The sequence below is a fragment of the Argentina anserina genome, chromosome 4 (assembly GCF_933775445.1).
Source record: "Argentina anserina chromosome 4, drPotAnse1.1, whole genome shotgun sequence".
Classification (NCBI taxonomy): Eukaryota; Viridiplantae; Streptophyta; class Magnoliopsida; order Rosales; family Rosaceae; genus Argentina; species Argentina anserina.
The window spans coordinates 20,843,327-20,869,612 of record NC_065875.1 but is presented as its reverse complement, the minus strand read 5'-3'; the positions used below and the strand labels follow the sequence as shown (position 1 = coordinate 20,869,612).

Below are 26,286 nucleotides of genomic sequence, written 5' to 3'. Positions count from 1 at the left end.
AAGTACCTCATATGAAACTTTTCCCTGAATGACACGAGAGGGAAGATGATTAATGAGGTGGTCGGAAGTAAGGACAGCATCACCCCAAATGTATTTAGGCATATGAGTACTAAAAAGAATACACCGAGCCATATCAAGTAAATGACAATTTTTTCTTTCATAAACTCTATTTTGCTCAGGTGTGTAAGGACACGTTGTTTGATGAACAATTCCGTGTTTGGTAAAGAACTCCTGAAAGACATGATTCACATATTCCCCCCATTGTCAGAACGAAGAACTCAAATTGTGACATTATACTGTGTTTGGACAATGGTATAGAAGGCTTGAAAAGCCGGAAAAACTTCATCTTTAGTTTTGAGGAGAACAATCCAGGAAAGACGGGTGCAATCATTAATAAATGACACATAATACCGCATTCCTGACACAGTAGACTCTTTTGAGGGTCTCTAAACATCAGAATGAATTAATTCAAAAGGAAGAATACGTTTATTAGAATGACTAGGGGAATAAGTAGATCGATGACTCTTACCAAAAACACATGTCTCACAACGTAAAGATGACTCATCTACACTAATAAATAAAGTAGGCATGGATTGTTTCATAACACTAAAAGATGGATGCCATAAGCGACGATGCCATAACCAAACTTCACTTAGCTGGTCAGAAGTGGAGATTAAAGCGGTCCAAGACTCTGCCCTGGTTTTTTCCCCGCATATGTCTGATCTAGATGAAACAACCTGCCCCTCAGATGCCCCCGACCAATTAACTCCCCTGTGAGAAGATCTTGAAAGATCGCATACATAGGAAAAAAATGTCACAGAACACTTAGTGTCAGTGTTCAATTGGGGAACATATATCAAATGATGAGATAAAACAGGGACATATAGCACATTATGAAGCTCTATTGTGGGAGTAATACGAATTGATCATTTCCCGATTACGGGAAATGCCTCACCATTAGTATTAGTAACATAGGGTACTGGTGGAAGAGACAATACGGTAAAATAAGATTTGTCATAAGTCATATGATCAGACGCACTAGAATCAATAATCGATGTATCAAAACCAACAAAGTTAGAAATATTTAAAGCCATACCAATTTTACCATGACCAGCGATGGATGCAGTAGGCATTACTCCTTCTGTTATATGATGATCATGTCCAACCATACCATAGATATCTGGTTCCTGGATGAATTGAATAGCTGCTTTCGCCTTGGAACGATAATTGGGCTTCTTAGGCCTAAGGTGTGGATACAGCTTCCAACATGTCGCACGAGCATGGTTAGTATCATGACAATAAGAGCAAGGAGGGCGGGGCTGATTTCTGAAGTCGGGTGGTGGTCCTTGCTTATGAAGTAGAGCTGAAGTTGCATGCTGAAGGGGTGGTGCTGGAGATCTAGTACGAACAATAAGGCTGGAAACTTCAACTTGTGTCTGATGAAGACTCTCCTGTTGAGACTCATCCTTTCGGATATATGTGAAAGTTGTAATCAGGCTAGGGGGTTCGGTATTTCTGAGCAATTCCCATTTCGCACTGTTATGCTTTGCATCAAGACCTTTCAGGAAATGCTGAACGCGCTCAAGCTCCTTTTCTAGTTGGTACCAGAAAATATCCTCTTGATTCTTGATCATGAAAGGACATTTCATATCAATCTCAGCCCAAATATTTTTTAGTTTGGTGAAATATTGCGCCACCGGTTGCTCATCATGTTGCATCGCCAAAGCTGTGCACATTAACTCATGAACCTGTATAAAATCAGTGTCATTAGTATATAAGCCTTCTAGTGTCCTCCATATTGCCTGCGCAGTGTCACATAACTCCACCAAATCAAGTGATCAACTATCTCTTCATTCATAACTTTCCACAAGACTGACATGACAAGACCATCATCGTCGTCTCACTTAGTGTTGGCAACAATATCATCTGCACTAGGAGCTTTAGTTACTCCGGTTACATGCCTCATCTTGTGCATTCCTCGAAGATGAGCTGCCATAATTCTCTTCCATTTACGGAAATTGGTCTCATTAAGTTTGGTTTCTCCAAATGAACCACTGTCAGAACTCTTGACATATACTTCAAATTTGGAACATCATTGTTCTGAAAACTCTCAACTTCATCTCCAAAAACCATTTGAAAAAGCAAATTAAAGATCAAGGATTATATAGCGGAAACACAAAAAAAACTGATATGAACCTATTAAATTTCGGCCGGGTCGAATCTGTCCGGGTCGAGTCGAAGTTGTCCGGGTCGGGTCAGATCTGGTCCGGGTCGGATCTTGCCGGGTCGGGTCCGTGTCAAATCTGACCGGGTCGGGTTGAATTGGTTTCAGGCCGGGTATTTAGGGCTGAAACACCCATCTTCCTCTGCCTCTTCTTCTCTCGAAAGCTTCCCTTGTCCGATTGAAAATCGCTGAAAAAAGGATGGAGAGCTCGGGCGGCGCGTTGGAGCCGGACCTCGGTGCGGTGGCGAGGAGACGTTGGGGGATGCATAGGAAGACTACTCCGATTTGGAAGATTGCTGGACGTGCCGCGGATTGCCGACGTCGTCGGATGATTCCGACGGGGATGCGAGGAAGGCGCCAAGCCACTGCCGGTTATGTGAGAGGTAAGAACACGAACCCAAACCCAAACCCAGAAAACAGAAAAATTGGCTCTGATGCCAAGTTAAAAGTGAAATGCTATATTGATTGTTGATATATTACACATAATTTTTCCTCTATATATAATTAGATTATCCCACAAATCACGGAGGAAATCACGCCCGTAATTTCCTCCTTGAATCACGCTAATAATGATTTGAAAGATAAACAGACATGAAATAGCTAGATCACCATCGTTTGAGACACAGAATAAACCAAAGTAACCATGCCACAACCTGTTGGATGACTTGGATCAATGGTTCCTTGAGAACAAGGATCATTTACAGAGAATTAAAGATAACGATTAACCAGCATAACATTGATTACAAATATTTCTTACCATAGCTATCTCATTGATTACATACATGTAATCATAACGTATAACTCTATCCTGAAAATGGGTTAAATGGAAGAGAAACTTTGGGGGATCGAATCAGAACCACCAGCGCGGTAGAAGGAAATGCCTTTACGCCAACTTACCAATCTGATACTAAGAAAAGTTTGATAAGCTTTCACTTTGTGTATCATTGTATTGAGCCTTCGGATTTGTATAGCAACAAGTGCGTATCTTATACGACTCTTACAAAAGGTTCATGTAATGCTGGTAATAATTAAGCTAATTAATGCTGGTAGTAATTAAGCTAATTGCTGAGTATATTGAGTGGATATTGGAAGCTCTGGTTAGAGAAAAGGACGGAAAACTTGACGGTGACAATGAATCCGCGTTGAAGTTTGGTGAAAGAAACGACCTTGCCATTTTGGGTGTTACCAAGCATGAATCTTTTCCTTCCTAGATTTCAAAAACTTTCCTAGTCAATCCCTGCCTGCAAAATTACCCTAGAGGCCTCTTGTTAGTTCAGACTTCAGAGAAAACCAACTAATGGGAGTAACGGAGAAGGGGGGTTTGTGGTATTTAAGACTATACATCTCACAACTCCTAAACACGGGCACTATTTCCTTTACTAGCGCAAGAAAAAGATACAACGTATCAACTTGATTCTTCTATTTTTGGCCTTCTTTCATTCCCATGTAACTTATATAACTGACCCTTCTGGTCTCAACCTACAACAACTTTTCCCCTTCTTGAATCTTATTCTGGCCTGATTCTGAGATCAAAATGGTTGCGGGTACTATGTCGGAAGCTGAGCTTGCAAGGCAGAAGCAGATCGACGACTGGCTTCCCATCACTTCTGCCAGGAATGCCAAATGGTGGTACTCGGCTTTCCACAATGTCACTGCCATGGTTGGGGCTGGTGTTCTTAGTCTTCCTTATGCTCTTTCAGAGCTTGGCTGGTACAATTTTTTATTTGCTTCATTGCTTAACGTTCATTGTTTGCTAGACTTTGCTTGTGGAGTCTAATGGATAGATTTTGAGATTTATTTTGTTTTCATTATCTTATAGACTATGTTCAGAACTTGATAGATTATTGGTTTGTTTATAGGAGTTCTATCAGCCGATTGAAAATTGATTTTACTTGGGTTCATTAACATTGATACATGATGGTTTTTTCATGTGATAAGTTATGAGTTTCCGTATAGGATTTAAAGGTTGCAATATACAAAAGAATCTTCACTCCTGATTTACTATCTGCGTTTCACTTTTACAAGACAATTTCATTCATTACCTTATAGACTCACTAGCTACTAAAAGGGTTTCCGTATAAGATTTCTATCTGTCAAAGACAAAACAGAACTCAGATTCCTGATTATTATACTTGGTCATATGTGATATGCAATTAACAATATCACAACTATTATATAACTGATATATATGATTAATGATTTAACACTCGAATGAATGATGAATCTTTCGCGTTTGGAAATATTGCAGGGGTCCTGGTATAGTCATTTTGATTTTGTCATGGATCATCACCCTATACACACTATGGCAAATGGTTGAGATGCATGAAATGGTGCCTGGCAAACGGTTCGATAGGTATCACGAGCTGGGTCAACATGCTTTCGGTCCGAAGCTAGGGCTCTGGATTGTGGTGCCTCAACAAGTAATTGTTGAGGTTGGTGTTTGCATAGTCTATATGGTCACAGGAGGAAAATCATTGAAGAAAGTCCATGACGTGCTTTGTCCTAGCTGCAAAGATATCAGGACCTCATACTGGATTATGATTTTCGCTTCCTGTCACTTTGTGCTCTCCCATCTCCCCAACTTCAACTCCATATCTGGTATCTCACTTGCCGCAGCAATTATGTCATTGAGGTAATCAAATCAAATATTAATCGCACATATGGAAACTTTAATGTCGAGCTGGTTACTATATATAATCTTGAATGAATGATAATTAACCATAAGTTTTTAGTAATGCAAACAATGTGATCTGGTATCATTGATTTTGACCCTGTGTTCCTGTACTCTTGTTTGTAGTTACTCAACAATTGCTTGGGGAGCTTCGATACACAAAGGGGTCGTACCAGATGTGGACTACAGCTACAAAGCCACAACTACTCCTGGAACTGTGTTCAACTTCTTTAGTGGGTTGGGTGATGTAGCATTTGCTTATGCTGGTCACAATGTTGTTCTGGAGATCCAAGCAACCATTCCTTCAACTCCGGAGAAGCCGTCGAAGGGTCCCATGTGGAAAGGAGTAATTGTTGCATACATAGTTGTGGCTCTATGCTACTTCCCTGTTGCTATTGTTGGATTTTATGTCTACGGAAACAGCGTTGAAGACAACATCCTCATCTCGTTAGAGAAACCGGCTTGGTTAATTGCAGCTGCTAACCTGTTTGTAGTGATTCATGTCATTGGAAGCTATCAGGTATTTGCAATGGGGGTTTTCGACATGGTTGAAACCTTTTTGGTCGTCAAAATGAAATTCAAACCCAGCTTCGTACTCCGCTTTGTTACTCGAACTACATATGTTGGTACGTCCACGCATCCTTCTCGGATTTTTTCCAATGTATTCTCAAGTTTAATTTTCTTTGAATATATAATGCTAATTCTTAACTCGTATATTTGCAGCAATTACTATGTTCGTTGGCATAGCAATCCCATTCTTCGGTGGCCTTCTCGGATTCTTTGGGGGATTTGCTTTCGCCCCAACAACCTATTTCGTAAGCAAATTAAAGGATTCATTGCTCTGATTTTATTTTTGTGTTCTCTTGACGTGTATGCATTTGAGAGATCAAAATAGCTAACTTTTTCTTTATATCTTGCTCTGTCAAGCTTCCCTGCGTCATGTGGCTAGCCATTTACAAACCAAAACCTTTCAGTCTATCTTGGTGTATAAACTGGGTAAGTTTTGTTGATCATGCCTTCCGGTAAACTGTCTTCCTTGTTCTTTATGCTTTGTACAGAGTTTTTACGTCTTTTTCTCATTCATTTCAGTTTTGCATCATTCTTGGAGCTCTTCTGATGATTCTAGCCCCCATCGGTGCACTAAGAAATATCATCCTCCAAGCAAAAACCTACGAGTTCTTCTCTTAATCTACTACAGCTAGCCTGCGTCAAGCAATGTTGACAACTCCGATATTGAATTCTACACAAATTGATCGATATAAATAAACAACAAAGGACCTTGTCACCATCTCTCTGTTCATGGTTTGGCCGAGTTTTTAAGTTTAATATCTATTGTGGTCTTCAGGGTTTGACAATACCATCTCCTGATCTGATTTGGAAAATAATTATGGCTGTAGAAATTGCTTCATCATTCACTAGTTGTTTTTCTTCTAACATAAATTGTTAGAAAAAAAATTGTTTTTGTTAACTGATATAGTAGTTGGTGGTTATGTTTCTCCTTCTATTTTTCTTTTCACTTTTATATTTTTCAAATGAGAACTTCTATTCATACCTCCCTAAATGTCATTGCATATGAAATTATCTAGATAGTTTTACCTTAGTCAATGCATATGAAATTACCTATAATTTCAAATAATTCTTTACTTATTTATTATAAAATACAAATGTCGATAATTATCTTTTATATTTATTGCTAGACAATCCAAAATGGGATATCAAATTACATTAAATGATTTAATTGATTATTTTCTTTTTTATAAACATCATTAGTCAAAAATTTTATGTAGTTGATAAACATCAAATTGAATGTGGACGATTTAATGTATAAACTATATAATTATATAGAATTTCTTATAAACTTTAATTTGAGCCAAAAAAAAATAAAACTCGTTCATTAGATGTTAGAATATTTCATATACGTTGATGAACAAAACTCATTAATTAGAAGTTAAAATATTTCATATACGTTGATGTTACTGTCAATGAATGAAAAATATAATTTACCAATTTATTATGAATTTAGCAAACGAGTGGAAGAGTGATTGAATTCATTCGAGAAGATAGTTTGTGTGATTATTATGCATTTTTCGAGTTGTATATAATAAATGATTTTGAAATAGAATAGGAAATAAATTAATAGATAGTAGTATGATTTGATATATCAAATTAGATAATGTGCATTTTAGGAAAATTTTGGAGGTCTAAATAGTATTTTATGTATCTATAAAAACAAAATAGAGATCTACTGAGTAAGGAGGTCTAAATACCGTTTTTAGAGGTATGAATAGAAACTCAATTTTCAAATTACAATCATATACTTCAAATCATAACTAGATAGATTTTGAAGTTTAATAAAACCTGAACAATTTGAGTAGTTCAAACATTTAAGTAGTCAACATGTTAACTCTTCTTATTACTTTATTAATAAAATATGTATTAGGATTTATTTTATTTTAGTATAAGAATAAGAGATTTAGTGCTGTTTGTACATGGATACAGAGGTCGATTAGATTGATTAAGCGACGTCGGTTTCATTACCGTGTTGTAGTTGTGTTAAGATGCTGAAGTTATTGCAACCAAAAATCATCTCCTATATATCTGATCATCTTCGTCGTCAAACAACAATTGTTAAAATTAATTGAAACCCTAATCAAACACCACTCATTCTCCACTGGCTTGCCAATTAATTTCATACAGCCGAGTGTCTAGTCTGCCTATGGCTCTAATGCTCTGTCATCTCGCTCCGACTCGATCAGCTCAATAGCTAGCTATGTCGACTTATAGAAATTCATTCCTAGAAAAAATAATCATAATAGCAAAATAATATGAAACTGAGAGCCAAAGCATATAACAAGAGTGAACGAACATACCGTTTGTCGGAATCGTTAAAGTCTGCAACCAAATATTGTTCGTAGAAGTTAGAAAATGATTAAGAAATAACGAACCTATACAACCACAAACAACTGTTCAGCAAATATTCTTTTAAAAAAAGTTCCTTGAAAAGAAGAAGCAGTACTCCTCTATAGATAATTAGATATAACGATTACTAAACATTGATAGGATTTAGGGTTTATTAAATTGAAAAGTGCAAGAAAGTAAAAGAGATGAAGAAAATTTTGGAAGCTACATTGTGACTTATTTCATTGAATAGACAATATAGATTTGTCACGACCCTCAAATTTCAAGTATGAAACTTAAAACTCGAAGTTATGAAAAACTCTAAAACAATCTTAATAAATCGAAATCATCTTATTGTCACAGCGTATCGTTACTGAGTTCATAGAGCATCTCAGTCAAATTGATTATTAAAAAAGCAACATATAATTCAAGCATTATATCAAATGGAAATGTAAAATTCTCTCAATCCTCACCATAAAATAAAACAAAGGAAATTTCGAACTCTTCAGAGTAGTCCTCCAATTCTGCTAATCCACACCTGCAGAACTATCTCATACACCATCGAATATATGCACCGGGATTGTAAACACAAACTCGTTAAGCTTTGCAGCTCGTATGAGTAAATCTACAATATAACTCGCATAGAAATATAAAAGAAAAATATTGAAAACATTTAATTATAAATGTACTCATGAGTCACAGGACGGCCCATCCGGTTGTCCAATAATATTTGAAAATATAAGTGCTCATGAGAAATCGGGCAACCCATATGTTTACCCAATTACATTTATAATACGGGTACCCATGAGGCCCAGGTACTCATCTGTTACCCCTCATGCAGTACGCCGCCAGACATTGGGCAATCATCTGTTACCCAATATCTCTAACTGAATTGTAACTGTCGCCCGGCCAAGGCTAGATTTCGACATGCCAACACATTCGAAGACAGGTCCGAAGACAAAAAAATGTTTTAATATAACTCAAGTTAAAACCACGTACAATACATTTCTCACATGTTATTGCACAAAAGACAAGCGAAGCATGCTTAAATAAAACAAATAATCAGGGTTATAAATAAACTCATTTGAATAGGAATATGACAGTATAAAATATAGCAACCCATATATATGTATCGATTTTTACTATTTATACACATATACAAATCATTATATCATATACATATCGTATTTCGATCTTTAAAATAAAGCGTACTTATGAATCACTCACAATGGTAGACTCGTCATAGTGAGATTTACTCACCTTATTTTCCTGAGCGTATTTTCCACAATACTGAAAGCAATTCATTCACTTGATTAATCGATCACCTAGATTGGATAAGAAGTGATTAGAAACGTTACGTAAAACCTCAAATGCCGAATCAGTTCTACTGTTACTGATCAGCAGTTATGGTGCTTACGTATTTACTGTTCACGTATTACTGTTCATGTACGTACTATTGCGTATACTGTTCATGTACGTACTGCTTACGTATTATATTTCCAGTAAATACTAATCACTGATTTACCTTTCAAAAATTTACTTTTACAATTAATGTACATAATTACTTTTTATATTTACCGTACAGAAATCATTTTATACAAAAATTTACTGTTCACGCGCCGCCGCACGTGGTGGCGCGTGGGGTTCACACGCCACCAAAAGCAGCCGCGCGTGGCGCTCACGCGCCGATTCCAAAACTGGCGCGTAATTCGCCCACCGCCGCCCAAAACCCTTCCTTCTCTTCCCCTCTATCCTCCCACGGCCTAAGGCCGCCTCCTGCTCTCCTCACGCGCCGCCCTAGGCGGCGGTACAACCCTCACCTCCTCCTCCCCCGATACTCCTCCAAATCGACCCAAATCAACCACAATTGTAATGACCCGATTTTTCGGAATCAAATTATTTGAATTCTTAGACTTTAAAAAGTGTGTGAATTTATTAAACCGCATTTGTTTCACTTCGCAACGTCGTAAAATCGAAAACGAAACCGTCTTCGGAAATCTAAATCGAAAAAACGTTACGTTTCCGCAACGCGGGAGTCGACTTTTACTCCATCGCTCGTTTTCGAAAGTTGTAGAACTCATCGATACGATTTCGGGGACACGTCACGCGTTCTAATCGGATGTCGTACGTAAAAGTTATTAACGACGGAAGTTAGTTTCCGATTTTGGAAGAGGAATTTTAAGGATTATGGTTTCCATTTTCAGTGGAGGTGGAGAGAATACCGCCGCCTTAGGCGGTACGTGAGGGAGCGTGAGGAGGATAAGAGGCGGCCTTGGGCCGTGGAGGGGAAGAGGGAAAGGAAATGAGGGGTTTTGGGCGGCAGTGGGCAGGCCACGCGCGCCGGTTCAAGCGGCGCGTGAGCTCCACGCGCTGCCACTGTGGGGAGGCGCGGCCGCCAGATGTGGCGCGTGAATAATAGTTTTTGTAAAAAGTGATTTTTGTACGGTAAATATAAAAAGTAAATTACGTACAGTAAATGTAAAAGAAATTTACGTACAGTAAATGTAAATGTAATTTATGTACAGTAATTATAAAGTAATTTCTGAAAGGTAAATCAGTGATTTGTACTAACTGACAGTATTTACTATGTATAGTACATTGTTGTACATTAATACGTAAACAATATGTATATGAAAAGTAATACGTAAATAGTACATATAGGAAAAGTAGTACGTAGACAATAGTGTTTACGTGAACAATAATTTCGTAAAAAGAGACAATTACTGTTTCGGCATTTGAGGTTTTACGCAACGTTTCTAATAACATCTTATGCAATCTAGGTGATCGAGAAACAAGTAAGGATTTGCTCTCGGAATTACAGAAATTACGCTCAGGAAAATAAGATGAGTAAAATCTCACAGTGACGAGTCTACCCTTGCGGAGATTCATAATTACACTTAATTAAAAAGAATGAACTATGATATGTATATGATATAGTGGATTGTGTATGTGTATAATTGGTAAAATAGGTGCATATATATGGTTTGCTATATTATATACTGTCATAATTTCCGTTTGTGAATAAGTTCATTTATAGCGTTGATAATTATTTATTTGAGCATTTCACTTTGATTTGTACAATAACATGTGATGATTGTTTTGTACGTGGTTTTAACTTGAGTTATGTTAAAACGTTTTTGTTGTCTTCGGACGTGTTGGCATGTCGGAACCTAGCCTTGGCCGAGCGATAGTTACAATACAGTTAGAGCTCTAGTCTGTCTGCCGGTGTACTGGCATGAGAGGTAACAGATGGATTACCGGCTTATGAGTACCCATATTTTTGGATATTGGGTAGCAAGTGGTTGCCCAATGTCTGACGGCGTACTAGCATGAGGGGTAACAGATGAGTATTAGCGCTCATGAGTACCCGTATTATAAATGTATTTGGGTAAACAGATGGGTTGTCCGATTTCTCATGAGCACTTATATTTTCAGATATTATTGGACAACCAGATGAGCCGTCCAATGACTCATGAGTACATTTATAATTAAATGATTTCGTGAATTCTCTTTTGTATTTATATACAAGCTATAATGTTGTTTTACTCATACGAGCTGTAAAGCTTACTGAGTTTGTGTTTACAATCCCGGTGCACCTATTTGATGGTGTAGGGGATAGTTCTGCAGGTGTGGATTAGCAGAATCGACGGACAACTCTGAAGACTTCGAAGTTGTTTTATTTTATCTTGTGGTGAGGATTATACATTTCCATTTGAAATAATGCTTGAATTTTAAATTTGTTTTGTAATAATCCATTTTACAGAGTTGTACTATGAACTCAGTAATGTACGCTGTGACGATAAGATGAGTTCGAATTATTGAGATTGTTTTTGTATTTCCATGGCTTCGATTTTTGAGTTTCATACTTGAAATTTCGGGGTTGTGACAACAATAATCACATTAAACTAACCCTTACCTAGATTGAACCTTGAAACCGCCAGATTGTCGCCGGAGAAGCTCAAGATGCCGGCGGGGTCAACTTTTCGAAGGGAATCTCCTACGGCTCGGATTGAGTTCCAAATCGATCGCAGAAGGCGTCGAAGGATGGGCGCAGTGGAGTGGAACGATCGCCGAGTGCTTGCGTCACCGGAGGTGGAGTTTGGACGGCGGAGGAGGTCGCAGGGCCTCTAGTTGTCGCGCGGCGTCACGGCGGCAAGGGAGGACGCGTCCTGCTCGGGGTTTGCTGCGGTCGAGCTTGCGGAGGTCATGGATGTGGCGGTGAGAGCCACAGAGCCAGGGTGTGGAGATCGTCGGCAAAGGAGAGAGAGAGAGAGAGAGAGAGAGAGAGAAGGCTGCGGGGGAGAGAGAGAGGGAAAATAGGGTTTCTGTTTTTGGAAACTCTAATTCCTTAAAATTTCATTTTATACTTCTTTCAAAATCGGAAACTAACTTCCGTCACTAATAACTTTCACGTACAATGTCCGATTGAAACGCGTGACGTGTCCACAAAATCGTATCGACAAGCTCTACAACTTTTGTGAATGAAGTTTTTGAAAACGAGCGACGGAGTAAAAGTCGACTCTCGCGTCTCGGAAACATAATGTTTTTCCAATTTTACTTTCCGAAGACAGTTCCATTTTCGATTCGACATCTTATTTAAGGTGTCTTAATTTTTTTTTACAGAGTCGCTTCCTGTAAAAGGTTGCTTCTATGCATGCATATAGTAGTCAAGAAGTGGTATATCATAGAAATTCAAATTTTTTATTTAGTTATTTTTTTTTCAATTTAATAAATCTTTTTCGTCGTGAAGCGAGAAAATGTGATTTATTAATATTACTGAGTTTATAAATTTCTACAAATTTGTACAAATTGAAACCGAAAAAAATCGGGTTATTACAAGGTTGCATGAGTATATATTATATAAGCTAGGTTGATACAATAAAATGACGTAACTACCTGCACAATATTACTCCTATAATCCTAACAAACATGACGTTGATCGCTTGCGTATATTTGTAACCCCATAGCTGTCTAGTGAATCGAACTAGACACTATCTCCTGGAAATGGAAGAGAAAACATCATGGGTTGGGGTGTGTCTGGTATCGGAAACGTCCCTAATTCCACAACACGCTGATTGCTATAGGTCTCACTTTATGCATTAATCACAAGCTGACGGAATCGGATTTGTGCAGCAACAGGTGCTTATCAGATACGAGAAGTTCAGGTAATGCTGATAATAATTAAGCTAATGAGTACTGATCGATCGAGTGGATAAGGTGTCACAACTCCAAAATTTCGAGTATGAAACTCTAATTTCGAAGTCATGAAAAACTCTAAAACAATCTCAATAAATCGAAATCATTTTAATGTCACAGTGGATCATTTCTGAGTTCAAAATACAACTCAGACAAACCGATTATTACAAACTAAATTGATAATTCGACATTATAACAAATGGAAATGTATAAATCCTCACATAAAATCCTCACAAAAATCCACACAAAATTCTCACCACAAGATAGGATAAAAATAACTTCAAGTCCTCAGAGTTGTCCTTCGATTTCCACTAATCGACACCTGCGGAATTATCCCCTACACCATCGAATAGATGCACCGAGATTGTAAACACAAACCCGGTAAGGTTTGCAGCTCGTATGAGTAAAAACAACAAATACAACTCGCATAAAAATATATACGAAAATCCACAAATCAATAATTATAAATGCACTCATGACTCATTAGACGGCCCATCTAGTTGTCTAATAATGTGAAAATATATATGCTCATGAGAAGTTGGGCAACCCCTCTGTTTACCCAAATGCATTTATAATACGGATACTCATGAGCGTTGGTACACCTCTGTTACCCCTCATGTAGTACACCGCCGACATTGGACAACCATCTGTTATCCAATATCAAATATATATGGGTACTCATAAGCCGATAACCCATCTGTTACCTCATATGAAGTACCCCGGCAGACAGACTAGAGCTCTAACTGTATCGTAACTTTCGCCCGGCCAAAGGTTAGGTTCCGACATGCCAAACACGTCCGAAGACATAAACACGTTCGAAGACAAAACATGTCCGAAGACATAAACTCGTCCGAAGACATAAACTCCTCCGAAGACAATCACGTTTTAACAAAACTCAATGTTAAAACCACGTACAATAATCATCATGTCATATTGTACAAATCAAATCACATGCTCGATATATAAATCTCATCACCAAAATGATCATATTCACCACTAAATCATGACAGTATATAATATAGCAAACTATATATATGTACCTATTTATCATTTATACAAATATATATTCCACTATATCATATCCATATCATATTTCAATCTTTACAATTAAGCATAATCCTGAATCTCCGCAAGGGTAGATTCATAAATGTAAGATTTTACTTACCTTATAATCTCGAGTGTAATTCCACAATTCCGAAAGCAAATCATTTACTTGAATTATCGATCACCTTGAAAAGATAAGAAAAAAATTTAGAATCGTTACGTAAACCTTAAATGCCGAAACAGTAATAATATTTTATTGTTCAGCAATTTCTGGTTTTACGAAATTACTGTTTACGTATTTACTATTCACGTATTACTGTACAAATACATATCAACTACGTATTCATGTACGAGTACATACTGTTTACGTATTTTCTGTACGTATGCATACTATTCAATCGTAAACATTGTCTCAGTAAATAAAAATTACTGATTTACCCTTCAGAAATTACTTTTACATTTACTGTACGTAATTCACATTTACAATTAACGTACGTAAAATAAATTTACATTTCACTATATGTAAATTACTTTTTACAATCACCGTTAGTAAAAATAAATTTTATAAAATTTACTGTTTCGAAAACACTATTCACGTGCCTCTCCTAAAACCGGTGCACATGGAAGCTTGAATTTACTATTGGTTTGATTAAAACGATTTTTTGTGATGAAATGAATAGTGATCTGGTATAGTTGATTCTGAGTTTTTGACCTTGTGTTCTTGGACTCATCTTGTTTGTAGTTACTCGACAATTGCATGGACAGCTTCATTACAGAAGGGGGTCGTACAAAATGTGGACTACAGCTACAAAGCCACAACTACTTCTGGAACTGTGTTCAACTTCTTTAGTGGGTTGGGTGATGTAGCATTTGCCTATGCTGGTCACAATGTTGTTCTGGAGATCCAAGCAACCATACCCTCAACTCCGGAGAAGCCTTCCAAGGGTCCCATGTGGAAGGGAGTGGTTGTTGCATACATAGTCGTGGCTCTATGCATGCTATTTCCCTGTTGCTATTGTTGGGTTTTATATCTACGGAAACAGCGTTGAAGACAACATTCTCATCTCACTGGAGAAACCGACTTGGCTAATTGCAGCTGCCAACCTGTTTGTCGTGGTTCATGTCATTGGAAGCTATCAGGTATTTGCAATGGGGGTGTTTGACATGATTGAAACCTTTTTGGTCCTCAAAATGAAATTCAGACCAAGTTTCATTCTCCGCTTTGTTACTCGAACTACATATGTTGGTAAGTAGGTCGACTTAATTCTTCAAATGCATGTTTCTGATCGAATCCAAGTTTTATGTGAAATCTAAATCTTTTTAGTGCTATATTGCAGCAATTACAATGTTCATTGGCATGGCAATCCCTTTCTTCGGTGGCCTTCTCGGATTCTTTGGGGGATTTGCTTTTGCCCCAACAACCTACTTCGTAAGAAAACTAAACTACTAACAAATTCTTTGCTCTGGTTGATCTTTGTGTTCTTATATGAGTATGCATTTAGGAGATTAAAAGAGCTAAATTTTAACTTAATCTTGCTCTGTACGTGAAGCTTCCTTGCATCATGTGGCTTGCCATCTACAAACCGAAACCATTCGGTCTATCTTGGTGTGCAAACTGGGTAAGTTGTGTAATTTTGCCTCCGGGTATGTTGTCTTCCTTTTTCTATACGCTTGTGGACTCACACTTCTGTTTTTCTTTTCTTTTTTTGATTCATTTCAGTTTTGTATCATTCTTGGCGTTCTTCTGATGGTTCTAGCCCCCATTGGTGCACTGCGGGACATCATTCTCCAAGCAAAAACCTATAAGTTCTTCTCTTAATCTACTACAACGCGTGTGCAAAACGAGCAATGTTGACACCTACACTATTGAAGCCACAAAAATAGACGATTATAAGCATATAACCACTGATCATAAATAAACAACCGTATCGCTATCTCTCGGTTCATGGTTTAATTTGGCCGATATTCAAGTTTGATATCTATTGGGACATTCAAGCAAGCATTGTCGAGCATCTCCTACTATGGCTAGGAAAAAAGTTGTGGCTGAATACATTGCTTTCATCACTGTACGATACTACAATTAGATGTTATAGTAGGATGAGAATAAGAAATGTTGGTTAGTTCACTACTCTACTAGTTGTCAGATTTCATTGTAAAACCATCATATATTGATGAACTTAAATTTTATGAATTAGTTATTTCTTTAAAAATATGTGCATCAAGCCTAGCTTACATCAGGATAACAAATGTAGGAGACAACATGAACATGGAACATGTAACGTCTAAGACTACCAAACTACCAAAGATTTAACTATGCAAAATTACCTAGAAAGACTAGCTAATCTCTGTGTCGAAAGTCGAAACCATAGTGTGCTCAATGGTCTAAATATCGTTTTCGGCATCGTATCGGTCGAGAGGTAAAACGATATATCGGGAGATATATCGGTTTTATCGGATTTGCTTATTTTCAATAATTTATAAAATTGTACTTCAATATGTACCAAATAAACTAAAAAACGGTACTAAGTAAACTAAAGAAAATAAATACTTGATTTAATGACAATTAAAGTACACGAACGACATCTAATAATAAAAATAGGTATTTAAGAATGATTATTTAGACTTGAAATTCATCATATATATTTAAAATTTATATAAATTAAAAATACATATGAAAAAATGAAAAAAAAATATAAGTTTTTCAAAAAAAAAAAAGAGGAAATAAATATTAAAAAATTAAACAAAAATTGAAAAAATAATAAAAAATCAAAGTTTGACCGATATTTGATCGTTGACCATCATTTTTGCGTTGACCGATAAATTTTGACCGATATGCTCTTATCGTATCGGATTCGAAATATCAGCGATATATCGGGGATATATCGGCCATATCGCTGATATTTCGAACAGAGAGTGTGCTAGTCCATGATTGATTTGATTTTATAGTGACTTTACGACGTGTCATTTTTCGGGATACCAACTTCGAAATCTAAAGCAAAGAGGGCATTATAGGAATTGCAAATAATTATCCCTCCAAAAGAGCTCGATATTTCCCGCCAACTCTCTGCAATTCCCAAATCGGCGGCTTATAAACCCTAAGAGAGAGAAACAGAGTGAGACATCCCTCAATGGAAGCCCAAATCAAAGCCGAGTTCATCAAGAGCGACTTCACCCTCGACCAAGAAGACGAAATCCTCAAAAAATGTAACGTCTTTCTCCTTCTTTCTTCTTCAATTGAAAACCCTAATTTCACAGGTCACTCAAATTTCGATTCTTTTCTCAATTAGGTGTCACTTTCTGCATCAATTACAAGCTCACGCCTTCGGATCTCGTTTCAAGTTGGGAAATTTACTACCTCAACAGGTCAATTGCATTTCCTCACCCACCTTTAATTTTTCAGTCCACTGAAATTTCCCAAATTTATGTTTAGGGCTCTGGGCTATTGATTTGAAATCGATACGACATTGGGTTTTTGTGAAGTTGCTGAGTTTAGTTTTGAAGTTGTATTCTTACATTTCATTGACCCATCATGAGAATAAGGAATTGGGTTTTATATGAGCATGCTTGTTTATGCAATACTGCAGGCAGTTAAACGAGCCGGTGGTTCGAGATGTCGAAATGGAAGGGTTCTTACAACATTTGCAGAATGAGCAGAAAGAAGCTATTAATAGTAAGGAGGAACCGGGTGTGCATATCTACTCAAGTAATGATGTGGACATGTAAGTACATTGTATGATTTTGCTGTGTTTATGTATGTAGATGTTGTGGATTTTTGTGTGTTTGGTTAGTTATAACTTGGAGACTAGTTGATATAGGTCCACAGGGGAGATATAGAACATGAATGATACAAAGAGGAGGTAACTTCATTGAGTGTTAACTTTCAGATGACGGATTAAGGGTCTAAATTTAGCAATTTAAACGACTATGAACAAGTAGAAAATGCAGTGAAGGTGAATTTAGACATTGAATTATTTTGACTTGTATGCTAGTTCAGTATCTGATAGGTGATGGGAAACCTTCTGCAGGATTTTGAATGATGAAGATGTGGATATGGAGGAAACAGTTATTCACACGCCTGTATCCAAATCCCTGAACCGCTATTCAGAGTCACTGGACTCAACACCACAAACAAATGGGAACGTACCTTCTTCTGGAAAACCAACAAAGCTTATTACTCCTTTTGGTAGACGAACCGACAAGTTTGTGGTGAAATTTAGCATCGAGAACATGCCAGATACAGATAAGGTGAAGAAGGAAGATGAAAATGAGAATCAAGACGATGATGACATTATTAGGAGAGTCAAGCCTGGGAAGAGGTGTTTTTTAGTAGTCCATGGTTCAGGTCCTGAAATTGACTGTAGGTTTATGTATGATAGGATTGCAGATAGGGTAAGTGAAAATTATTATAGTATGTTGATTTCACCTTCATATAAGTGCTTCACTAACTTGATCTTTTGTTGACTTAGTTTAATGCACTAGAAAATCGAATCTTAAAGCATGCAACTGCACTAGTTTCATCCGGGCAGTTTGAAGAACCAGTGGACCCAACAGTTTCTTCAGAGGTATAATAATATCTCTCTCAACTTAAAAAAGGTGGCAGGAAGACTCTAGTCAAAGCCGTTTATGATTTAACTTGTAATCCATCTGTTACATGGTACCCGCTTGCTTGCTTTTAAGAGAATGTTCATAGATAGAGCTTAAGTCTAAATATCTGAAAGAAAAATATATCTTGTTTCAGAAAAGCATATTTACAGTTGGGATGATCTGTTGTGATGGAGAGGGCCATCTAAATGAGAAGTCCACCTTGTTGCAAAGCAGGTAGAATTACGTAAATTTCTTTTATAATTCTTCATCTGCACAGTTTTACTATTAGGACTTCTGGAAACCATTCTTCCTGGTTATCCGATCTGATGAGACTCGTAACGTTCATGACTATTAGAAAATATGGTCCTAGGATATTAGCCATCTATTGTGCAACATTTAGAGCACTGCACACCCCTATGGGTTCCACAACAATTCTTTCAGAACTGGAACAAGCCTATGAAGCATGTTTTACCCTCTTGGAGCAGAAATGATTTTTTTTTCTTTTTGAATCTGTGGATAAAAGTCAGACTTTTTTTTTTCCCTTAGATAGTATTTATCTTTTCATTTCTTTGATTATTTCAGTGCCGAACATTCTGGTGGTCAACGTATTCGTGTAGACTTACACCTAGTGAGCCAGTATTCAATCTTTCCTGGCCAGGTATTACAACATCATCATAAGTTAACCATGGCTCTGATTTCAGATGTTGAATTAAACATCATGTTTCAACTATAACATGAATGGATTGTGTTTCTGCAGGTAGTAGGTATTGTTGGGCATAATCCAAGTGGACACTGCTTCATTGCTTCCAAACTGATTGATTCAGTTCCTTTATCTTTTGCTGCTGACGAGAATTTGCGTCCTACCAAAAAGCCAGCTCTTGATTCAGAGAGTTCATCAGTCAATCTAGCCAGTCCACAACCAGAGCTATCAGTGGTATGTATACTTGTAGATTGTGTCAATCTGTGAGCCACAACTGTTTTCTTATGCCAAAGATTTCATCCATTAGTCATTGTTAATGTTTTACTGTTTTCACTTAACCAAAATTCATTTGCCACAGCATTCTGATGTCACTTAAAAGATAGTGTTTGAAAACTCGTTTGACATTCTAAGAGTAGAGACTATCTTGTCATGGTGAAATTCTAGACATTAATTTCTTTCTAAGGAAGCTGGGCTGCAAAAATCAATAATATGTGAGTTGTAGGCTTTTAGGAGGGACAACAAAGGCCAGAATATAATAGAAATGTATCAGTTTCCAACTGGAGAGAAATTTATCATCAAGTGAAAAGGTAGAGGGGTTTTGTTTGCTAACCAAACAAGCAAAAGGCAGCATATATCTCAGGCATCTGGAAACAAACAAAAAAAATTACTTTCTGCTTGATCAAATGTCAGGTGAATGATATGTATGTGTATTGTTCTGCACGCAGTTATATGCTGATCAATATATAAATTTTAACTTGGCAATTATTTGCAAATCTTTCTATCTATGTTGGTGACCCATGCTATCTGTATTGAAAACAGATCATTGCATCAGGTCCTTTTACGACGATCGACAACTTATTGTTTGAACCTTTGAAAGAGTTGCTAGCATATGCAAACAGAAAGCTTCCCCAATTGGTTATATTGGTAGATACCTACATTTCTGCAACTGAAAAGTTTCTTAAAGAAATTTCACTTCACCAAACTTTGATGCTGACAGATTCAATTATTCATGTTTTTCCTCAGCTAGGACCATTTATAGATTCGGAACATCCAGAAATTAAGAAAGGCACTGTTGACAGGACCTTTGATGAGATATTCCAATTTGAAATTCTAAGAAGGGTATGCACTTTCAAAGTTTGTAGTTATTGTGAAGAACTGTCAACGTCTGTTTATTCTTCATGCCTGTTTTCCTTTTCTCTGAGCAGTTGCAAGATTATGCAGAATACATGGGTTCTCATGCACGTGTTGTTCTTGTACCTTCTGTACGGGATGCTAACCATGACTTTGTTTTCCCTCAGGTAATGTTGTGTTTTGATCAAATACATAGTACATATCTGCTTACAATTTATCAAGATACTATAAGAACTACATTATCGATATATTATGTAATTATTGCCTGGTCTTGCAGCCTCCCTTTGACATTCATCCTCCAGATCTCACACGTCAGGTACACGGTTTTGTTGTTTTTTAATGATGTATCTTTCAACCTATTGGGAAGTCCAAATTAACTTTCAGTATCTAGATTTTTACAAGTAGTTTTACATGTTCTTACTCAGATAACCAGTCTCACAAATCCAGGAATGTTTGAGGCAAATCAGGTAATTGGTAATATAATGATCTGTAGTTGACAAATTTTGTATTTTGCATTTTTATTGCTGATCTATCTTTGTTTGCTTTGGTTCCATTTTTTGGAATTTAAAGCATAGGTCATGGGATGTTGAAGTAATGTTATAGTCAACTTCTGGATTCAGGTCAAGATAGGTTGCTGCTCAGTGGATATTCTTAAACATCTTAGTGGAGAGGAGACCTCACGTTTTCCAAAGGATGGAACACCCCGTGATCGCATGAGCAGACTTGCAAACCATATACTCAGCCAACGCAGGCATGTTTGTAATACTTCTTTAGAGCTTTGTTCAGTTGATGTTAGCATAAGCCCATATGGTGAGAAGTGATTTACGATCTTAACTCAAAATGATTTTGTAATTTTTTGGTACAGCTTTTATCCTTTATATCCACCAGCAGAAAGCGTTCCACTGGATTTTTCACTTGCTCCAGAAGCTCTGAACATCTCATTGATACCAGACATTCTCATCCTACCCTCTGACATGAAATATTTTGTGAAGGTAATTCTCATACCAGTTTCAGTGTCAAAGCAAGTCACAGATCACACAGAATGGTGACTACTGCCACCTTGATGGAATTAATTATAAATGTTGTGACAATGAAATATTTAAACCAATGAGTTGGGGAATGTCCTCAAGAAAATTAACAGAAATTTCATTCTGATTCAGGTGATCTCCCATGGTGATAGAGGCGAAGGAGAACAGCAGGTTAGATCCATCTGTGTCAATCCCGGAAGACTCTCAAAGGGAGAAGGAGGAGGTACTTTTGCGGAGCTTAATTACTATGGTAGTCCTGAAACATCAAATGTTTCCATTATAGGCATATAAACTTTGTACTTGTCTAGCTAGCTTGTGTAGATCAGAACATTGTAGGTAAGTTATAGCGTTGAGGTTTTTCCTCTTTTTTCTTTTTTTTGGTTGAATTTTATTGTATCATTGATAGATTCCAGTACTCATTGCTGCACTTGGATCATCATCGATTAATGACGATATTGTATAATTTCAATGCTGTACAGATGCATCTCACCAACAAGTGCACACTGCTTTACGATCTGATATGTAATGAGGACTAGCTTGTCTAATTAAGATAGGAGATCATTAATAATGCTTCTACAAGCAGAAATAACTTGCTCTTGTTTACATATGCATGATTGCTTCTCAGCTAACCAAGCTAGGTTCAAAGACACGAACAGAATACATCTGAGCAAGCTAAACAGCCCAAATGGAAAGGGCTTGTAACTTGGTAATGCATCTTTTGTGAGTGCTTCCTTCAGTTGAACAAGGCAAGCTCCTTATCAACCAGCAATTTGAACCATGTAAAATTGTAAACGCTTTTGCCAATGGGAACTTGGTCATCTACCGACGCATAGTTGATCAGTAACGTCAGATTTTGTTTTCGATTCTATCATGGGAACACTTCACAGCGTTTATCTCTTTCGAATTCATGTTTGATTACTCGGCTATAACTGCTTCTATTGATACAGAAAGCAACTGAGAACGCACAGTTGGCTGGCATGGTCCTTCGCCAATTTCTACTAGTATTTGTGTTGTTTTCAGTAAGTAAACAATTCCATCTGTCCAGGGGCGGCTTCTGGCTGAGATCAAAGGCGGAGTTGTGGATGAAACAAAGGATGTTGACTTGGTGGAGAAGTAGGAGTTCAGCATGGTCATGAGGAATCCGTAGAAGCACAAATCCAGGAAGCATATGTTTGAGCTTAACCAGAATAATTTCCTAACTTTCTGATATGGACCTTGCTAATACATGAGATTAAACACTTTACAAGCAATATCATTGTTCTAATTCTATGTATATTATTGGTCTAAAACCTCATGAGGTGGGGGTGATTGCCAATGCCAGATTCCTGATGATCAAGACCAAGCACATTAAGTACAGCAGAAGATCAAGCAAAAAATTGCAAAAAAAAAAAAATTGGACCATTTCTCGAAATATGGTTTAGGGTCACGCTAATCTTTTCGGTATCGTTCCAATTTTATCGGATGTCCCCGAAAGAACAAGTTGGTATAGGATTCCAAGGTATATAAATATCGTCTAGTTAGCTCCTTTTTGGATGTGGGATTCTTTCTAACAAAAATAGGCAATTGGACCCGAAGTACTAAATCGTTCTTCCTCCTGTTGTCATGTGGTCACTAACTATATTTAACCACAATTCATATCAGAAGGAATCATTTTAATATCCGGATCGGGATTTCCGTCTCGCTTTGCTTAAATCAGCTTTGCTTTTCTGATAGACGAAATATTTCATTCGTCAATATCAAATTTGTTCAGTTTTTTTGTGTTAGGTTTATCAATTTATTGTATCCCTATAGTCAATGTTAAACCCTGAATAATCGATTAGGAACATCATACGCAGAAGTGTTTCAAGAAATTATTTCTATGTCTCAACAATGGGAAGATCACCACAAACTCTACCTCTCTTTCTTCTGCACACTATCTCTCTTTCCAATCATCCAAAATCTACAATACACCACACTGATAGCTATAATAATCACAATCCTATAGGGGTTCTACTTCCAAAGACAAGCAGGCAACTATTTGAGAAGTACAAGCTGCAGCTGCATCAGCTCTTGTGTTTTTAGTTGGTGCCATGGCCTCTTTTGGGGTGTGATATATGTTGAACTTCTAATGGCTTAAGTCTAGCCAGTAGGACTGGTTCTGTGAAGAGGTTTTGAATATTATCAGTTCTGCAGGGTTATTCTTTAGTAAACTTTGTTAATTAGAGATTTAGAGATAGGGAGAATCCTATCTGGTGGGTGCATCTGTTTGGAAGGCAGAGAAGCAATGCAAAGGATGGGATCAGTGTTTGATAGTGCATGCAAAGGTTGTGAATAGGCCGAAATAGGAGGTGTGATGTCCCATGCCAAGCATGCCCACTTTTTAAACCAAACCATAAAAGAACTCACACCTAACCAAGTATCCAACCAAACTTGCACTCTCCTCTCTTATAACTTCATATCTTCTCCTACTCCGCTGGTAGTTGTTGCAGTTGGCATTGGGTTAGTGGCTGATTTCATGAGCCCCAGAATGAAGGAAAGCAATACAGGAGGTTTTGATTTGGGAGAATTAGTACATGCATTTGGTTCTTGAAGCAGTACATCTGTTTGTTTAATAAGTTTTTGGAGACTGCACAAGTGATGTAAGGGCACTTGGGCATGCAGACGGATTTCTTTTCCTAACCTAGCTCTCAAAACCTTGAAGCAAAGATTGAATTTGAGAGCTTAATTGGGGTTTTCTCCTCTCATGTTTGAGGTCACATGTGCATTCTGCAAAAACTAATTATTCGATATTCACCTAAGCTATTAAGAATAAGAGATCAGTGTGTTATTGTCCCAAATTCTACCTTTGCTTCCCATTCTGGGGTTTCATGAAGTCCCTCTAGCAGATGATCCAAAAACAAGACCCCCTTGGCTCCACAGTTGAAGAGATCTAAATCTCTTTTGCCATTTGCTGGAAACAGATATCCACCACCAGAATTCCATGCCACTTTTCACTTGTTCCAAGAGCTCAAAACATCTGCTGATGACGTGTCTGTCTTCTCATCCGACATACCCTTATAAGTATATGAAGGAAATATTTCACAGATAAGATCGCATGGGAAGTAGGTTGTTAATTTTTTTTTTTTTTTTGCAAACTCAAGTCTTAAACCACTCACCAAGCAAAGTTCTACAGAAATTTTGCTTTGGTTCAGCTGCCACTAGATGCATATCAGCATCTATGCCGATTTGGCCAGATCGGCAAACGGGAAAAGGAGGATGAGTTTTTGTGCTTAAAATATATCTGTACTCAAACATCGATCTTGTCTAAGATTTGTGCATAAACATCGAGTTTGTCAACAGATATCGATTCTTAAACAAATGACAAACCATAACATTCCCATTAGAATCCGATACTATGCAATGACTTGTATCGATAAACCAGATTCACTGTGATCAAATTCATGTATACATAGTTTATGTGAGACCCTGAATTGGTCAATTCGGAACCTTCTCCAGAAAGACCATAATCTAAATCTACATTGCAAACAATACATGATCTCATCTATTTCGATATGAACAAAAGCGAAAAAAACCCCAGATGCTACGCTACTTCTCTTTCTTCTCAACTCTATCTCTGTACCAATCTTTCCAATGATCCAACACCCACAATATGCTAACACAGATAGCTGTAACAATCACAACCATCCAAGACGCCCACGCCCATGTCGGAACTTCGTCTCCGGCCGCCCCACTCACATAGAACAATCCCATCTTAAACATAAACAGAGGCCCCAGAACCCCTCTAAAAACACTGTAAAAAGCATAAAACCGAGGGGACAAGAAGTCATACAGTTTCGCAGCAGAGGCCGAATTAGCTCTTTGAAAACTCGCGAGCGTCCAAACGTTCTGGCAACCGCTGGTGATCTCGGCGAGGAAGAGAAGCACAATGATGGCATCAGCCCCATGATGAACCACATAGCGGCAAGTCGTAAACACGTAGAGTGTGGCGAGGTGGTGAAGAATGAAGAGGACTTGAGTAGGGTAGAAGATCAAGTAGTGAAGAAGGTCAACCAAGAAATAAGCGATGCTGTATTCAAGAACAGTGTCTTCGAAAGCTGTGTTCATGGAGGCGAAAATGGAAGTTCCCTGGCTGTGAATTAGTGCATGGATCGCCATGAAAACTACAGGAGTGCTATGAGCCAGAGAGATTACGCAGCTCGAAGCTTCCGGCCTATGTTTGGGACCCCAGTTTCGGAAAAGCATGAATCTTGCCAAGAGATAGATGAGCAAGAACATGGTGAAGAATGTGGGAAGTGTTGGGGTAAAAAGAATTGGGGTCTCCATGGAAGCTAAAACCAACTACAGGAAGATACAGAAAAATATGAAGGTTTGAGTAATTCAGATTTGAGAGAAGGGAGTAGCTGGAGTTAAACCAGAGGTAGAGGGATTCTGATTAGATAGAAAAGTTACCTGCTTTTGAAACTGCGGAATGTGAGAGCTTTAAAGTTTAGAGGAGAAGGTACGAGAAGGTATAATCAAATCAAGGGGTCCAGCCCCACGAGAGAGATATTATTATTGACCAATAATGCAACAAGTCAACCTATCTTTGTTCAAGTTTTAGTGATAAATAGACGGAAATGTGGCTCCTAATCATAAACATAATCCTAATTCTCATCCTAATCCTAACCCTAATCGTAAAGCAATTTAAGTTAGATATTGGAGTGGAGAAGATGAAGAGAAGTTACTGGGGTATTTTTAATTCACTGCTTCAAGGAATTTGGACATGCATGATAATGATGATACATACGGAAATAAATGGAATAGATGGGTGGGATATTCGGGATACCAGTTT

The 26,286-nt window shown here is 37.6% G+C and overlaps 3 protein-coding genes and 2 pseudogenes across 3 annotated transcripts; 3 read left to right on the top strand and 2 right to left on the bottom strand.

Moving 5' to 3' along the window:
* Positions 1–3,758: 3,758 nt before the first annotated feature.
* Positions 3,759–6,125, top strand: LOC126792940 (lysine histidine transporter-like 2). Its single transcript, XM_050519462.1, has 6 exons — positions 3,759–3,934; positions 4,473–4,856; positions 5,022–5,521; positions 5,619–5,710; positions 5,823–5,891; positions 5,985–6,125. The coding sequence occupies exons 1-6, from the start codon at positions 3,759–3,761 to the stop codon at positions 6,081–6,083; spliced, it is 1,320 nt and encodes a 439-aa protein (XP_050375419.1). The 3' UTR covers positions 6,084–6,125.
* Positions 6,126–12,797: 6,672 nt separating this feature from the next.
* Positions 12,798–15,852, top strand: LOC126792374 (lysine histidine transporter 1-like; annotated as a pseudogene).
* Positions 15,853–17,090: 1,238 nt separating this feature from the next.
* On the top strand, positions 17,091–21,863 carry LOC126791172 (uncharacterized). The gene is made up of 16 exons (XM_050517583.1): positions 17,091–17,237; positions 17,321–17,396; positions 17,618–17,752; positions 18,059–18,422; positions 18,500–18,595; positions 18,772–18,851; positions 19,200–19,275; positions 19,375–19,551; positions 20,137–20,241; positions 20,341–20,436; positions 20,523–20,615; positions 20,726–20,764; positions 20,874–20,915; positions 21,069–21,199; positions 21,314–21,440; positions 21,609–21,863. Exons 1-16 carry the CDS (start codon positions 17,162–17,164, stop codon positions 21,765–21,767), a joined length of 1,872 nt encoding a protein of 623 aa, XP_050373540.1. The 5' UTR covers positions 17,091–17,161; the 3' UTR covers positions 21,768–21,863.
* Positions 21,864–22,863: 1,000 nt separating this feature from the next.
* Positions 22,864–22,953, bottom strand: LOC126793005 (uncharacterized; annotated as a pseudogene).
* Positions 22,954–24,848: 1,895 nt separating this feature from the next.
* Positions 24,849–25,927, bottom strand: LOC126791534 (TLC domain-containing protein At5g14285-like). The gene has a single exon (XM_050517994.1). The coding sequence runs from the start codon at positions 25,776–25,778 to the stop codon at positions 25,041–25,043; it is 738 nt and encodes a 245-aa protein (XP_050373951.1). The 5' UTR covers positions 25,779–25,927; the 3' UTR covers positions 24,849–25,040.
* Positions 25,928–26,286: the final 359 nt, after the last annotated feature.

What these genes read in the sequence shown, in the direction of transcription:
- LOC126791172 (XM_050517583.1), top strand. Translation starts at nt 17,162, where the DNA reads ATGGAAGCCCAAATCAAAGCCGAGTTCATCAAGAGCGACTTCACCCTC. An exon ending in CTCCAGATCTCACACGTCAG is followed by an intron (nt 20,765 to 20,873) that starts GTACACGGTTTT and finishes GTTCTTACTCAG; the next exon opens with ATAACCAGTCTCACAAATCC. An exon ending in CATATACTCAGCCAACGCAG is followed by an intron (nt 21,200 to 21,313) that starts GCATGTTTGTAA and finishes TTTTTGGTACAG; the next exon opens with CTTTTATCCTTTATATCCAC.
- LOC126792940 (XM_050519462.1), top strand. Translation starts at nt 3,759, where the DNA reads ATGGTTGCGGGTACTATGTCGGAAGCTGAGCTTGCAAGGCAGAAGCAG. An exon ending in TACTCGAACTACATATGTTG is followed by an intron (nt 5,522 to 5,618) that starts GTACGTCCACGC and finishes GTATATTTGCAG; the next exon opens with CAATTACTATGTTCGTTGGC. An exon ending in TATCTTGGTGTATAAACTGG is followed by an intron (nt 5,892 to 5,984) that starts GTAAGTTTTGTT and finishes CATTCATTTCAG; the next exon opens with TTTTGCATCATTCTTGGAGC.
- LOC126791534 (XM_050517994.1), bottom strand. Translation starts at nt 25,778, where the DNA reads ATGGAGACCCCAATTCTTTTTACCCCAACACTTCCCACATTCTTCACC.